The sequence below is a fragment of the Myxine glutinosa genome, chromosome 1, assembly GCF_964187855.1.
Source record: "Myxine glutinosa chromosome 1, kmMyxGlut1.1, whole genome shotgun sequence".
NCBI lineage: Eukaryota > Metazoa > Chordata > Myxini > Myxiniformes > Myxinidae > Myxine > Myxine glutinosa.
This window is the reverse complement of record NC_136261.1, coordinates 328,829,275-328,846,438: the sequence shown is the minus strand read 5'-3', so window position 1 is coordinate 328,846,438 and position 17,164 is coordinate 328,829,275. Positions and strand designations below refer to the sequence as shown.

The 17,164-nt window shown below is 41.9% G+C and overlaps 2 protein-coding genes across 3 annotated transcripts in view; both read right to left on the bottom strand.

Annotated features, from left to right (window-relative positions):
- Window positions 1-10,368, bottom strand: part of LOC144889481 (uncharacterized) — a 39,752-nt gene extending 29,384 nt beyond the window's left edge. The window contains exons 1-3 of the mRNA XM_078769760.1: window positions 10,289-10,368; window positions 10,117-10,195; window positions 8,476-8,670 (exon numbers count right to left, since the gene is read on the bottom strand). Of these exons, the coding sequence (XP_078625886.1) occupies window positions 8,476-8,670; window positions 10,117-10,195; window positions 10,289-10,343 (329 nt within the window). The 5' untranslated portion in view covers window positions 10,344-10,368. The remainder of the gene's footprint in view (window positions 1-8,475; window positions 8,671-10,116; window positions 10,196-10,288) is intronic.
- A 2,341-nt stretch (window positions 10,369-12,709) lies between these two features.
- Window positions 12,710-17,164, bottom strand: part of LOC137419508 (hemagglutinin/amebocyte aggregation factor-like) — a 54,333-nt gene continuing 49,878 nt past the window's right edge. For both annotated transcript variants that reach the window (XM_078769763.1, XM_078769764.1), the window contains exons 4-5: window positions 14,817-14,969; window positions 12,710-13,896 (exon numbers count right to left, since the gene is read on the bottom strand). In XM_078769763.1, the coding sequence (XP_078625889.1) occupies window positions 13,854-13,896; window positions 14,817-14,969 (196 nt within the window). In that variant the 3' untranslated portion in view covers window positions 12,710-13,853. The remainder of the gene's footprint in view (window positions 13,897-14,816; window positions 14,970-17,164) is intronic.

The following is a 17,164-nucleotide window of genomic DNA, read 5'->3' as shown; positions in this document are numbered from 1 at the left end:
ATTCTATCTGAGTTGTACGGACATATCCTTGGACTTCATGGAAGAGTTTCTGCTCTGGCGTGCACTGTAAGCTATGGGACCTTATATAGAAAGGTGTGTTTCTTTCTAAATCATGTCCAATCAATTCAATTGGCCACACATGGATCCAATCACATTAAAGACACATCTTGAGGATGACCAAAGAAGATTGCATGCACCTGAGCTCAATTTGGAGTGTCATTGCAAAGAGGTTGAATCCCGATTGACTCAAGACATTTTAGTTTTTCATTTTTAATTATTTAGTGAATTTTTTTTTTTTAAATCCACTTTGACATTCATCATGAGGTATTACGTGTAGATCAGTGACAAAAAATCTCAATTCAAGCCATTTTATATTCAGGCTGTAAAAAACAAAATGTGAAAAAGCCAAGGTGTATGAATACTTTCTGAAGGCAATGTAGGTGGATGAGTTGGTTAGGTGACAAGAACAAGCCATTTCCATTTTGGTTCATGTCTGGATTTAGGTCCAACCGATCAGTGGGCTTTCTAGTTTAGTTACCAGACATGTTCCCAAAATATTTTCCTTGATTAATTCAACCTCCTCACCCCAGTCCTCAACTCTCCATCCTCCACCACAAGTCCTCAACTCTCTCTTTCCACCACTACAAGTCCTAAACTCTCTCTCCACCACTACAAGTCCTCAGCTCTCTCTCTCTCTCCACCACTACAAGTCCTCAACTCTCTCTCCACCACAACAAGTCCTAAACTCTCTCTCCACCACTACAAGTCCTCAGCTCTCTCTCTCTCCTCTCTGTCGCCACCTGCTGGCCGTTTGTATGCTGGTTGTACTGTCATGGCGTCTGCTTGTGGAGGCCTGTGAGTGCTCTGTGTTGTTGCTCCATCCCCCCCCCCCCCCCCCTCCCGTTTTCCCCCCTCTGTGTCCTTGTACCTGTTCGTGGAGTCTTCCTGGTGATTCCCATATACGTTGAGACGGGAGAGAGAGCCGGAGAGCACAGGGTGATTGCTGGTAAGGGTTCGCCGTTTTTGGGCGTCGCCCGATCGGTGTTTGCTCCTTCATCTTAAACCTCTATTTCCTTTTTTTTCCTTTCGTTTATCCTTCCTTCAGTTTGTTTTGTTGCCTCCCTTTTCCGAAGTTAGGGAAATCGGAGAGGTCTGATTGCTTCCCATTCCCGGAGTTCGGGTAGGGAAGATTGTATTATATATTCACCCTCCCCGAGTTGGGGAGGGGTTGTAAGTGCAGCTGTTCCAGCATGGCAGCTGCACTATCTCGATTTACGGCCTTTCAGAGCCTGACCCGTAAGCACGGGTTCTTTTGTGTACCTCCGGAACGTGAGGTTAGTGTCGAGGACGTTGTCCTCGCAACCGGTCGTGTTGTCGGGATCGACAAGGTTGTTGCCGCTTCACGGATGAACAAGCGGATCGTTATTTTTTTGTCCGACGTGGATTGTGTCCCACAAATTGTCGAACAGGGTTTGACAATCGATCCAGATTTATTTGTAATGATTTCCCCACTAGATAGCCCAGCGATAAAAGTCGTGATATCAAATTGCCCCCCATTTGTATCCGACGATGTACTAATCAAAGAGTTGTCCCGATACGGTACCATCATGTCTCGTATCTCCATGATTCCCTTCGGGTCACGAAACAACGATTTAAGGCACGTGGTTTCATTCCGGCGGCAAGTGTTTATGATTTTTAAAAATTCCCAGAAGGATTTAAACCTTATAATAAAATTAAAACATCAACAGAACGAATATACAGTGTACGTGTCCACTAACGTTCTAAAATGTTTTGGCTGCGGACAATTTGGGCATGTTAAGCATGACTGCCCCCGAAAAGAGAATTCTCCACAAGTGCAACCTCCCCTCCGAACCGGGAATAAGCAACCCTCCCACCTTCCCACCACCGATCCAAACCCTTCCACCACTGACCCAAGCCCTCCCGCCGCCGAACCAAGCCCTCCCACCACCGACCCGAACCTTCCCACCATCGACCCAAGCCTTACCACCACTGATCCCAATCTGTCCACCACCGACCCAAGCCCTCTTACCACCAATCCAAACCCCCCCGCCGTACCCCCTTCCCCTCCCCTTGAAACAGGGGCCCCTCCCTCTACTGAAGGATCTAATTGCAGCCATCTCCTGTTAACTATAGATCTCACCCCCCAGGCGACATCGTCCAATCACAGCTTGTTGCCTGCTATAACTGATCCTACCTCTCCCGCCGTGGTAGCCGATGGGAATCCCCTCCCGATGATCACGTCCTCCCTCCCCCCCCCTCCCCCCAAACCCTTGCAATCTCTTCCCACTAACCAGGACGAGTTTCAATTAGTCTGCCCAAAAGGAAAAAGACATCTGCAAACAACAGATGAAAACGGTCATCTCTTTAAAAAACCTACAACTGAAAACCGACAGCCCCCCCCTCTCTGGCCTAGATTTGTCCCTCGTCACAGAAAATAGTTTCTCGGTATTGGAGGACATAGATGTGGATGAATCCTCGCCCTTGTCTACTGACCTAGAAACTGATATGGTTGAACCGCAAAAATTAGTACCCCCCCCCCCCCCCTCCCCTGAAGATGCCTTCCCCGTCCCCCCCCCCCCTCTATGGACTATGCCCCATCCGATAACGTGGAGGGATGTGATGACGGTGAGGAGATAAATGATGAAAACCAGTGTGACACACCATCTGAGCCATCTGATATAGATGACTCTGTTAGTGAATGTGGTAGCCTCAAGGAAGAAGAAATCCCTCCAATCCCTCCCTCCGAGATAAAAAGGTTTCTTAAGGACACATTCCGAAAAAGGAATGTTGTAATAGAAACCTTTTTTCCGGAGCTACCTGATTTTATACATTCCGCAAGACTGATGGTAAAACGGCCCCACGTTTTTAATTTCAATTCCTCCCAACGTCACCGTTTAAAGAAGTGGTCGCAAAAAGCTAAGAATGAACTGCTATCAAAAAATTGAGTGGTGGTCACTCCTCCTTATAGCTGTAATGAGTTTTTCCATTTGTAGCTTGAATATTAACGGAGGATGTAGCTCTGTCCGTAAAGTTCAAGTAAGGGATTTTTTATTACAGAAGAAAGTTGACATTGCCCTCTTACAAGAGACCCATGCCAACGACTACTGTGTCGCAGAGTGGTGTAGACTCTTCCCCGGCCTGTCCTTCTTTAGTAACGGTGACTCCCGCAAAGGCGATGTCGCAATAATTCTTAGCCCCTCCTTTTCGCCTTCATCGCTTAAATTCGACGAAATACACAAGGGATCCCTAGCATCCCTAGAATTCCACTACTGTGGAAAATTCTATACTATTTTTAATATCTATGCCCCAAGTACGCCTGTAGCTCGGCGAGTTTTTTTTAATGACCTTGGGACACACCTAACGTCCCTCGACAGCCAAAACGCCCTAAAAAACCAAGACAATCATGTTTGTATTGGTGGAGATTTTAACTGCACCCTTCAACCCCAACTAGACAGGAACAGTGCAGAGCCCCATCCTGCCTCCACAATCCCTCTCACCAAATTTTTAAAACAAATGAATTTGACAGATATATGGCGGGTACAGCACCCATCAATCAGGCAATACACATGGTGTCGATGCATTCAGGGTAATATTGTACTTGCTCGCTTGGACAAGTTTTATATTAATCCTCCACTTGAACGCCTCGTTCTGTCATCCAAAATTTGCCCATCAGGATTCTCGGACCACAGCGCAACATTTCTCAAAATTTCTGCCCCCTGCCCGAAACACAAGAGTGCTTTTTGGAAATTTAATAACAACTTACTTGATGATAGTACCTTTAAGGACATTTTTCCGGAAATTTGGAATATTCTGGTTGCCTCCCAAGGGAATTTCTCAAACCTCAGACAATGGTGGGATAATGCCAAAACGCACATCAGACTGTTCTGCCAACAATATCGTGCGTATGGTGTTCAAGAGGAAAGAAAAACCACAACCTTACTTGAAGATGAAATCCTGGAATTACAGGAACAGCTTCAGGGAACCGCAAGTGTGAGCTACCAGGGAATGAGGCAACAAATCCATGGAAAAACGGCCTTACTGAATTCCATATCCGAAAGGCGAGCACAAAATGCTTTATTGCGCCTGAAGATGAGGTACATACACGACCTTGATGCTCCAACCAAATTCTTCTTCAGCCTTAAAAGGGGGGCCTCTTCGTCAATGATTACACGCTTGCTCCATGATGGGGAACTCCTTTATGAAGATGGCAGAATCAGGGAATGTGCCCGGAAACATTTTAAACAACGGTTTATGCGGCATGACATTAACCAGGATGCAATATCGGAACTTGTTTCTAACCTTCCAACATTGGCGGAGGATCAGAAGCAGCAGTTGGAGGATCCTCTTAGGTTACCTGAGCTCACCGCTGCCTTGAAGGCCTTGGAACCTGATAAAGCCCCTGGACTGGATGGGCTGACAAGTGAATTTTTCCAGTTTTTTTGGGACACCATTGGACCTCACCTACTGCGGGTATTGAATGAATGTTTAGAGGATGGACAACTGCCGTGGAGTTGCCGGAGAGCAGTCACCACCTTAATTCCTAAGAAAGCGGACACTCAACTTATAGAGAACTGGCGTCCTATTTCTGTTTTATGTACGGATTATAAAATTTTAGCCAAAGCCTTGTCTAATCGAATGAAACCTTTTATGAATGTACTAATAGGAGAACATCAATCCTTTTGTATTCCTGGACGTACTATTTTTAATAATATCTTTCTTATCCGTGATACCATTCGGTTTTGTAACAATTTTAATATGAATGTTGGTCTGTTTTTTATTGACCAAGGAAAAGCCTTTGACTGTATTGACCACATGTACCTTTTTAGAGTTTTAGAGAATTTTGGGTTTGGACCTATTTTTATCTCGTACGTTAAACTTTTGTATTGTAATATATCCAGTGTTCTTAAAATTAATCAAGTATTGTGTAGCCCCATTGCTGTACAACGGGGAGTACGGCAAGGTTGCCCGCTATCTGGACTTTTATACTCTCTTGCCATCGAACCTCTTCTGCTCCAATTACGTACGCACATTTCTGGCTTCACTGGATCAATTCTTACCACACCGCTAAAAGTCTCTGCCTATGCAGATGATGTCTGTATTTATATAAAAAATAGTGCTGACGTCACTGCGGTGGCTCAAGCACTAAAAACATATTGTCAGGCTTGTTCAGGCCAGGTAAACTGGAAGAAGAGTGAAGCCCTTTGGATAGGACCTGGAGATTGCCCGCCAATTGTCCTACCAGGAGGAGTGAACTGGCAGAAAAGTGGCATTAAATACCTCGGTATTTTCCTCGGAGACAACACCTTTGAGCAGCAGAACTGGGTGGGATTACCAGACAAGGTAATGGCAAAACTGGCCCGCTGGAAAGGACTTCTTTTTCAACTTTCGTACCGCGGAAGAACTCTCGTCATTAACAATCTTGTCGCCTCTATGCTATGGCATAAGATGATATGCCTACAACCGCCCGGGAGCCTTCTTATTACACTGCAAAAGAGCATTGTCGACTTTTTCTGGAGCGGGAAACACTGGCTCCAACCCCCCGTGGCATACTTACCACTCACTGAAGGTGGCCAAGGTCTTATTGATATCCGCAGCCGGATTATGGTCTTCCGGCTTCATATCGTGCGCCAACTTGTATATGGAGATGAAGCCCTACTCTGGAGGCCTCTGGCTAACTGCATATTACAGCTTACATGCAAGCTGGGTTACGACCGAGAACTTTTCTTGATGAACCCTCATCAAATCGATTCATCCTTGCTGCCCACCTTTTACCAAGGGGTGATGAACGCCTGGCAAGCCCTGTCCTTTTCCCGTGAAATGGCAACATACAACATGGAAATGTTGATGAATGAGCCCCTATGCTACAACCCCTTCCTGGAAAACAGCTTGAATAATAGGGGACTCGTTCAACGCTTTGTTGATGCCAAGCTGCTGCGAGTGAAAGACCTCATGACAGAGTCTGGGAGCTGCCGGCTGAGTGCTGCCGCTGTGGCACAAAAAACCGGAATAAAATCTGTCAGGATCATCTCTCGGTTCCTTCAAGGGATATCCACAACGTGTCGTAATACCTGCGAGGAACTTGGCCCTTCCCCCGAGGAAACAGTGGGTGACTTCCCCAAACTCCTAGTCTTCAGCCCGCCACTTAATCTGTCCCCTGGCCTGAACAGCCCTGATGATACTGCATTATCCCTTCCCGCCTTTCCAAAGAAAACTTTGTACAACGCGTACGTTAAAATTTTATACGCAAAAACATTTTCTGGGCACCCGAGGCTTCGATGGTGGGATGTTTTACCCCCAATACCCCCCAATTGCCCCAATTGGCGAAGTTTTTATCTCTTGCCTACTCCAAAGTATGTTGGAGATATTCAATGGAAACTTGTACACTGGATTTTACCTTATAATGTTTTACTGAACCGGTTTTCTACTGCTAACTCTAATCTATGCCCTTTCTGTGCATCCATTGAAACCCTACCGCATATATACCTTGAGTGTGAACGATTGCAACCTCTTTTTACATTCCTTCAGGAACGTTTTATGAAGCTTGGTTCCCTCTTCAATCACAATGTTTTTATTTATTGTGTTTTAGGACCGTCTTCCCTTAGAAATGTGGTTTTAATGAATTTTTTAATTGGCCAAGCCAAGTTTGCAATTTATAAATCCAGGAAGAAAAAAATGGGAAACGCTTCTGACTCGTCATATGATGTACTGCTCACCTTTAAGGCTCTTGTAAATGCAAGACTAAAGCTAGAGTACCGGTTTTTTGAAATGAACAAGAATTTAACATGTTTTAAAGAAAAGTGGGTTTTTAATGATGTCATATGCACACTTGATGATGATGATTTGATAATAATTTTTCCTTGAGACCATTTTTATTGTGTTTTGTTTCTTTATGACTGAACATTACTGATTTTTTGTACTCTTGTAATAAAAGGAAGAAACAGTCAGTCTCTCCACCACTACAAGTCCTCAACTCTCTCTCTCCACCACTACAAGTCCTCAACTCTCTCTCTCCACCACTACAAGTCCTCACCTCTCCCTCCTCCACCACAAGTCCTCAACTCTTCCTCCCCCACTACAAGTCCTCAACTCTTCCTCCCCCACTACAAGTCCTCAACTCTCACTCCCCCACCACTGTTCCTCAACTCTTCCCCCCCCCCCCCCCCCCACTCTCCGTCCACCACAAGTCCTCAACTCTCACTCTACCACCACAAGTCCTCAACCCCCTCCCAACCCTAAACCCAGGGTGTCAATCCCCTCTCCACTTCAGATCTTTGAACCTCCTCGCCACCCCAAGTCCTCAATCCCCTTCCCCACCCCCTCCTTCTCGAACGCAACTCTGTGTCCTCCCGTTCCCCTTTCTTCCCATTCTTCACAGCAAGAGGGCATTCTTACATCATTGTATATTATTTCTTCATTAACCAAACATAGCTTTTGTGCAGCTATTTCACCCCAATTATGCTTCCCTCTTCCCGTGATCTCCCTTTCACTCTTACTTCTACTCTGCTGTTGGTGATTTCCGTTTTCCATTTGGTTCCTTCCATTCTGCTCTATCTCTTCCATGAGCCTGGACCTTGTGTACAAAAAAGATCAGCTTCGAGGTGTACACTCGACATCAACAATTCAATCTTAAGGCCATGTCCACATCAACATTGATCTCATCATAACATCAACTAGACCGACACTCGGTAGAGAGCATACCCCCACCAGGCTGATCCGTTTACGTTTTGTATCCCACAGAAAGGTTCGATCTGGATCCGGACTTGAACCAAAATCTAATCGGCTTGTTCTTTTCGCCGAACCAACTCATCCAACAAGTTTTGTCACAAGTCGTGCATAACATTTTGAAATATCATGATTATATATATATTCGTTTTGACCCTGTCTCTCAATGGTGAAGAATCACTTGAAAAATACTCGAAAAAAAATTCTTCACAAAATCTATTCAATTCGTCCTTTTCATGTCCCACTGATAGGCCGGATCTGGATTCGGACCTGAACCAAAATCGAATCGGCTTGTTCTTGTCACCAAACCAACTCGTTCACCATGTTTAGTCGTAACTTGTCCATAGCTTTTTGAGATATCCTGCTAAGTATCGTTTTTGGCCCTGTCTCTCAATGTTGAAGAATCGCTTAAAAAATTATTGCAGCCGGATCCGGATCTTCACCAAAATCTAATTATTTCGTCCTTGCCACATACACGACCTCTCAGCAAAATTTAGTCCGAATCCATCCACAACATTTTGACATATCGTGTTTACAGACAAACAGACAGACAGACAGACAGGGGTGAAAACATAACCTCCATCCACCTTTGGTGGCGGAGGAAACAATATGTCCGTATCAAACACCTGGAATGTAGCAACAAATGATCACATAATTCACTGTTTAGAAATTTCCATTTCACCGTGCACATTCGCTAGTATCCTGATGAAACAACTTCCAAAATCGATTTACCTTCTGTCTTCCGTGTAGTTGTCATGGTAACTATGCAGGCCAGAAATAACGAAGTTTGGGGGACATTTAAACACAATTGCTTCATCAAAACAATTCACATAATTTGTCTCATAGCATAATGGCTGGGATTCTCTTCCGAAGGTGGTTTTGCAATTTACATCCCACACTCGGTCCTCTTTGTCGTTGCGATGATAACTGGAATAGAAAACATACAAGAAAGGTAATTATGGTGAGGCAGGTTTGTGTGAAATAGATGATGGAAATAACCATTTATAGCATTTTCATAAACCCTCAATAAAACATTTATTTTAGGATTACAATTGGCTGAAATATATTACTTACTCGTACAAAGTCCGTCAAATATAACGGGTTGAAACAGTTTATTCGACGGTGCAGCCTCGTGAGCGTGCCAAAGTCCGAAGCCTCGGCCTTGTGTAACGTGTGCTCGTATCTCTTTTATTTGTTCCACATCATACGGACGTTAATGAACACCGGTTTACTCTGCGCATGTTGCACATCATGTGCAGCGAATTTCACCTCCCTGCACCCTGTATTTATAGGTATTTCAAAAAACCTTTCTGTCCACCGCCCTTGAGGCTCGGTTTGCAAGCCACCGTCGACAATTCCAATAGAAGAGATGTAATTACTCTTTTATGGAAAATGTTTTTCAAGTTTGTTTTATCATCAAAAATAGACCATAGCGAATGCAGATTCGTGTTAAAAGATTGACCTTTAACGGGTGTTAAAGGTCAATGAAGGGGGACAGATGGAGGGACAGGCATCTGTACAAACACACAAACTGACATTGTGTTTTATACGGTAGATTCTCCTTTTACGGTACTAATTATCCCCCCATTATTGTGGGGTCGGCCGGGGGAGGTATTTGGCCCAAGTCTTTCAAGAACCGGCCGTATAGGCCTGATTATTGACTGAAGGTTATTTGGGCAGTCGTTTATATTTTACCCGGGGTGCCAGTGATAACTCTCCTAATCATCGTAAAAAGACACTGTGGGATCTTTCATATCGACCAGTGAATGCTGAGGTAGACAAGACACCCAGTTGAATGTCCATCCAGGGAACTTTGTAATACAACATGCATCCCATCTACAAGTAAAGCACCAATCCGACAATTGTTGTTGTTGTTGTTGTTGTATAGCCCCAGACAAGCCTGGTGTTTAACGGTTAGGGTGCCGGCTTGGGATCCTCGGATGCTGAGTTTGAATCCCGGTCGATTGTTGAATTAATGCCGGGAGGGTTGACTCATACTGTCATCCATCCGAGGTCGGAAAATTGAGTACCAGCTCACTGGTAATTGGGGCACTGCATCAGCGGCACAAACGCGCTTCAAGAAAAATGATGCAACCAGCAGCCACAGGCTGCATACGAAACAACAACAACAACAACAACTGTCCAAATCTATAAATGTTTATCAAAACAGGTATTGAGCAAAAAGTGTCTTTCAAAACCGAATAGCAAAATCAACCTCTGAAGATTATTTATGAGCATCAAAGGCCATTGATAAGAAAATGTTGATAACGACTTTGAAGAATGATTAATTGTCATAAAATATTGCAAGGGTCGACATCTACAGAAGGAACTCTGTAATAACAACTTATGTTATTATTCATGATTTAAAGTTACCTCTGGAGGCGACTGATCGATTGAGAAGGTGGACAATTATAGTTCATCACTCCATCCCAATCATTGATGCGAACAGATGCTAAAGAGGTTTAAGGGAAATGGAAATGAGAAATAAGAAATGTGATATGAAGATAAAAAAGGATGTTTAATTTTTACCTGAAGAATCACTCACCTCCCATCGTCACCAGCAGCACCAGCCCGAATAGCAGAGCAATCATCCTTGTCATTTTCAGAAAGTGTGTGATGTCCTCCGACAGTGTTATTTATACTTGAGACTTATGGGGAAGTTTAATTGTTGAGTAACTTCTTGCAAGTGTAATCTTGGATCATGTTCATTATGAATGCAGAGAAATTGTGGCATTTTATCAATCTAGACACAGATTTGCAAAGGAAAGTGTCAAAATATCACGATTACAGCATGTCACTACTTGGTCACCACTTTTGCAACCGCATACCGCAACCGCTCCAATATGCTGATACTTGATATAGTTATGCAGTTCCCTTTACATTTTGCAAAGCATTTGAAGACCATAGAATTATAACCAGGCTGTCACTTTTTTTTCCCCCCGTTTTTCACGTTTTTCAAAATATTTTTCGCTATTTTCTCGAAATGACTAAAATGTGACTTAGCCTGGTTATAATTCTATTATCTTCATTTCATGTCAGGTTATCCAGATCGGCTGACCAAACATTTCTTTGTTGTTAAGTTATCTCAGATCGGCTGACCAAACTTATTTATTTCTTGTTAAGTTATCTCTGATCGGTTTACCAAACTTATTTATTTATTAAGTTATCTCTTATCGGTCGAACAAACTTATTTAAAGTGAAGTTATCTCTGATCGGCTGACCAAACTTATTTATTTATTGTTAAGTTATCTCTGATCGGCTGACCAAACTTATTTATTTCTTTTTAAGTTATCTCTGATCGGCTGACCAAACTTATTTATTTCTTGATAAGTTATCTCTGATCGGTTTCCCAAACTTATTTATTTATTAAGTTATCTCTTATCGGTCGAACAAACTTATTTAAAGTGAAGTTATCTCTGATCGGCTGACCAAACTTATTTCACATGAAGTTATTTATCTCTGATGGGCTGACGAAACTTGATGTTAAGTTATCTCTGATTGGCTTACCAAACTTATTTCACATGAAGTTATCTCCGATCGGCTGACCAACTTATTTCACGTGAAGTTATCTTTGATCGGCTGACCAACTTATTTCACGTGAAGTTATCTCTGATCGGCTGACCAAATTTAATGTTGAGTTATCTCTGATTGGCTTACCAAACTTATTTCACATGAAGTTATCTCTGCTTGGTTTACCAAACTTATTTCACGTGAAGTTATCTCTGATTGGCTTACCAAACTTATTTCACGTGAAGTTATCTCTGATCGGCTGACCAAATTTAATGTTGAGTTATCTCTGATTGGCTTACCAAACTTATTTCACATGAAGTTATCTCTGATCGGCTGACCAAACTTATTTCACATGAAGTTATCTCTGCTTGGTTTACCAAACTTATTTCACGTGAAGTTATCTCTGATTGGCTGACCAAACTTAATGTTGAGTTATATCTGATCGGCTTACCAAACTTATTTCAGATGAAGTTATCTCTGATCGGCTCACCAAACTGGTGAAGAAGGGTTAAATCCGCCATGGTGAAGGTTAATCTCTCAATGGTGAAGGTTAATATTCCCTTTCCTGCTTCTCATCCTGTCCTCCCTACATCCTGCATTCTCTCCTGTTCCTCTTCCTCCCTTCCCCTCTCCTGCAAGAACTACAACATTGGTGAAACCGAGAGAAGACCGTGATTTATTCCGTAAACACTTGTGAGCGATTTTCATCGGGATCAATGAGTGCTTTTCATTCATTTGACCTTCCGTCTCCGCCAACTTTTCAATCCTTTCCCTAAATTCAAAGGCCCTCAGCAACAATATGGTCATCATTGACGATTCTGATCAATCGCAACGAAAAATCACACCAACATACAGAAATTCTCATTGTTGGATCGAATATTTAGAGGACTATATTGTTTACCCCCTCTGTAAGATCAGAGCCATTTATTTATAAGAGACCGAGAACAGACAGGGATTAATGTTCAATAATGTCCTAATCTCTCAGACATTATTTTCCGTCACGCCTCTGACAGGGTCGGAGACAGGGAACATTAAAATGAGCTCCGACCGACTGACCAATGATTTGTCCATATATATTTTTGTGTACAAAATATTTCAAAAACCGTTGAACCTTTACCTTTCATGTTGTAGATATCGATTCCTCCCGACGTTAACTCACCCTAATTGGATTACAGCTGTGATTGGCTGAATTATGTTGCCACGTCAACCATGTCAGTAACTTGGGTTGTGTACGCAATATTTAAAAAAACCGTTCAAGATTTAGCTTTCATATCACACAGATCGACGCCTCATACCATCCAAAAGGTGGGGGACCGATTGTATCAGCTCCTTGTTTTTATTTACTTTTCAGTGCGTTGAAATTCACTTTATTTGTTGTAGTTTGTGGATTTACTAGATTTTTTAGGTGACCTCAAATTCCTTTTCATCTCTTGGAGTAAGACTTCAAACACAAAAATGATGCAACCAGTACAACTTTATTCGAAGAAGCTGATAAAAGTTATGATGAACCTTTCGCAAAAAAAAATTCAAATCACATTAATTTTTTCAGCAAGGATTGTGCAGAATTCATATGCTGTTTTGCATTTTGCAAAGAATAAATCACAGTGTGGGCAAAAACATCACGGTAAAAGATACAATTGTCCAAGAAACGGCAACTTTAAATATGTATCAATATTAGGACAAATCAGGACTTGGACGAAATTATTTCCTTGATTAATAATTATGTATCCACATATTAAAATGTGATAAACGTTTGTGTTTCTTGGAATATTACATCTCAAATTCGAGAGCATTTTGAATGTCCCATGTATGTGTGTATGTATGTACGTGTGTGTGTATTATGTATGTATGTATGTATGTATGTATGTATGTATGTATGTATGTGTGGATGTATGTATGTGTGGGAAGTGTTGGCTTAGGTTGGTGGAAGAAATTGATTGAAAAAAGAATACATTTGGTAAATTCATTATTGAAGAAAGTACAGCAGTATTGGTTGTACAGGGTGGACCTAAAAATGGCAGCACGTAAGTGCGATGAATGTTAAAGTGCTATTTTAATGTTGGTTTTGAACATTAAACCTTCCAAAGGTTTTTTTTTTTTGTTATTTATAATTATCATCACATATTTCAAACTTTATAACAATTTGTGTAAAAACACTTGTGCTGCAATTTACTTTGCGGATGTTTACTACTGCTCCGTGAGTAACAGTGAAAGTTTGAAAGCTTTAAACTCTAAATGCTTCATGCTTGGTACTGGATGTTGATTCCAAAGCAGTTTTGTACCAACTTGTTTAGTTTGTTGCTGGCTTGTTTTGTTGCTTGTTGTTTTCAGTGTGCAGCTTCATGGGGTGAGGTGTTTGAAAGCACTTTTATGTGAATTATAGAAACGCTGGTGCTGCACTTGTGTGATTACACACAAAGCTGGGCGGATTCACTTTGGGGTTTTTCTTTACAAATTTCACATTAATTCATATTGTATATCTGTCACTGGTCATTGACTTACGATTTTTTGTGTCATTTACCTTTTTATGGCCCACCCTGTATTAAAGCTTGCAAAGGTATAACAACTTATCAAGCATTTTTAATTGTTTTTCGTTATTCTTATTTTTGCATCTTGCATGACTGGAATTTCCAGCGACGATCTCTGTGGATACAAAAACGACAACAGAATGAAAAACGTCAGTTCGATTCAACGAAAAATCATCATTTATTTTCAAATTAAACTTTTCACCTGGAAATGAAATAAAAACTCGGTATTTTTTTTCCTATACATTGTCGAGGCTCATGGAAGAGCTAAACACAGAACGGATCAGGACAAAACAGAACGAAAAGAAGACTAGAAAGAGAGGGGAAAGGAAGGGGACACCAGGGAGAGGGACAAAATAGAGGTAGACTTCGAGAAATACAGTGATGTGGGGAAGAAGGAGGGGAAGGTAGAATGCACCATAACTTATGCTTATACACATTGAATTATATCTATCTATAATTCCAGTAATCTCTGTCTGTCTGTCTGTACGTTTGTCTGTGACCGCTGTTTCTCGACAACCACGGGTCCGATATACTTTTAACTTGCCAGGTATATTGCTGGGGACCCGAGGATGTGCCTTTTCAAGGTTTCATATTAATCGGACAATTACTTACCGAGCTATGTCCAAAAAACGATTCAACCAATCAGAGAGCAGCGAACGATCGCGTGTGCCGAACGTGGCGGGCACACTCTGCCTCGGATGGCACATTTGAGAGCGTATTCATTTATTTCACGTTTGCAAACTATGTTGGCGTTAAACTATGTTTTACAACTAATAAAAACGAATTTGCGATTCATTCGCTTTCCTGCGCGTTTGTGCACGCGATGGCGATTTCTTTACCAAACTCCGGAAGCCGTTCGCTTTGGACCAAACCATTGCATGTAAATAGAGGGGGGGGATTGTCACCACTCGCAAGCCGTTCGCTTTGGACCAAACCATTTCATGTAAATAGAGGGGGGGGGATATAATTTTAGATATAGATATAGTACGGGCATGCCCTAGTATAATAAAATTCAATAATACCCTCCAAACTCACTCTCTCTTGTTATCGTGAATGCTGTTCACTCCGACCAGGAATTCATTCCATGGGGTCGTCCACTGAAGCGGCCTGTCCCAATCGTTCAAGAACCCCGTCCATTTGCAGGAAGTGAAAGTCACACCTTTCTGTGAGCAGCACTTGAAGCGCCATCTGTATGATTTATCAAAACATCATGGAATACCTCAAGAACGGGAATAAATATTCCATTCCTGATAATCTGCCACTGCAGTATCAAATTGTTGCCATGTATTTACAAACGCAAATCACAATATAAGGAGCAAGGTAAACAAACAATTAATTATTTAATTTTGATGAATACTGATCATAAATAAACAAGACTGTTGTTATAATATACAAGACTGGTGTTATAATATACAAGACTGGTGTTTTTAAGGTCAACCTAGGCCAAAAGGTCAACATAGACCAAAGGTCAACAACTTATTTTAGGGATTTCGCAAGTACTGTGTCGTGTTATGCATGACAACATCCTTGTTTGTTTGTTTCTCGATGAGCAGGATATCTCAAAATTATGGATGGATTCACACGAAACTTGGTGGACAGGTTGGGTGTGTCACAAGGACGGTTTGATTCAACTTTGGTAAATATGAAGATCCAGATCAGAGAATTTGTTTTGTGATTCTTCATGACCTCTGCCACCAAAGGTCGATGGTGGTTATGTTTTCACCCCTGTCTGTTTGTCCGTTTGTCTGTTTGTTTGTTTGTGAACAGAATATCTCAAAAAGTTGTGGACGGATTCGGACGAAATTTGGCAGCGATGTATCGTATGTCACAAGGAAGAAAAGATTAGATTTTGGTAAAGATCCGGATTCGGATCCGGCTCCGAGAAATTTTTAAGTGATTCTTCACCATTGGGAGATCGTGCCAAAAACTATACATAGCAGGATATTTTAAAAAGTTGTGGACGGATTTGGACGAAACTTGTTAGACAGTTTGTGTGTGTGACAATGAAAAATGGATTCGATTTTGGTGAAGATCTGAATATGGATTCGGATATTAGACTTATTTAATTTTTTCAGTGATTCTTCACCATTAAGTGATATGGCCAACTCGGCGGAGGTATGCTCTCTACTGAGTGCCGTTCTAGTTCACCATTAAGTCATAGGGCAAAAACAATGTATAGCAAGATATCTCAAAAGGTTGTGGACAGATTATGACAACAAAACTTCGTGGATGAATTTGATACAGTGCCTTCAGACAGTATTCACACCACTTGATTTTTACACATTTTCGCTTGTTACAGCCTGAATTTAAAATGGATTAAATTGAGATTTTTTTTTAACTGATATACGCATAAATACCCCGTAATGCCAAGGTGGATTTTTTATTTGAAATTTTTACAAAGCAATTAAAAATGAAATATGGAATATAGAATTTACATAAGTATTCAACCCTGAATCAATACTTCGTATAAGCTCCTTTGGCAGCGATTACAGCTTTGAGTCTTCTTGGGTATGTCTGTATCAGCTTTGCGCATCTGGATCTGGGGAGTTTCTCCCATTCTTCCTTGCAGATTTGCTCAAGCTCTGTAAAGTTGGATGGGGAGTGTCAGTAAACAGCAATATTCAAGTCTTTCCACACATTCTCAATGGGATTCAAGTCTGAGCTTTGTTTGGGCCACTCAAGGACTTTCATGTTCTTGTTCTGAAGCCATTCCAGTGTTGCTTTGGCTGTATGCTTGGGATCATTGTCCCATTGGAACATAAATCTTCGCCACAGTCTAAGGTCTTTTGCAGTCTGAAGCAGGTTCTCCTCAAATATTTGCCTGTATTTGGCTCCATTCATTGTTTCCTCTATCCTTACAAGTCTCGCAGTCCCTGCCGCTGAAAAGCATCCCCATAGCATGAGGCTACCACCACGATGTTTCACAGCAAGGATGGTGTTAGACGGGCGATGAGCTGTGCTCGGTTTCCGCCAGACGTAGCGCTTTGCATTCAGGCCAAAGAGTTCAATTTTCGTCTCATCAGACCACATAATCTCTTGTCTTATGCTCTCAGAGTCTTTCATGTGACTTTTTTTTTTACCAAACTCCAGGTGTGCTGTCAGGTGCCTTTTTCTCAGGAGTGGAAACCGTCTGGCTACTCTCCCACAAAGCCTAGATTTGCTAAGTGCTGCAGAGACTTGTCTTTCGAGCAGATTCTCCCATCTCAGTCAAGGAATTCTGTAGTTCTGTCAGAGTGGTCATTGGGTTCTTGGTCACCTCTCTGACCAAAGTCCTGATTGCCCGATTGCTCAGTTTGGTTAGACAGCCAGCTCTAGGAAGAGTCTGGGTAGTTCCATATTCTTTCCTTTTCCTAATGATGGGGCTCACTGTGCTCTTGGGAACT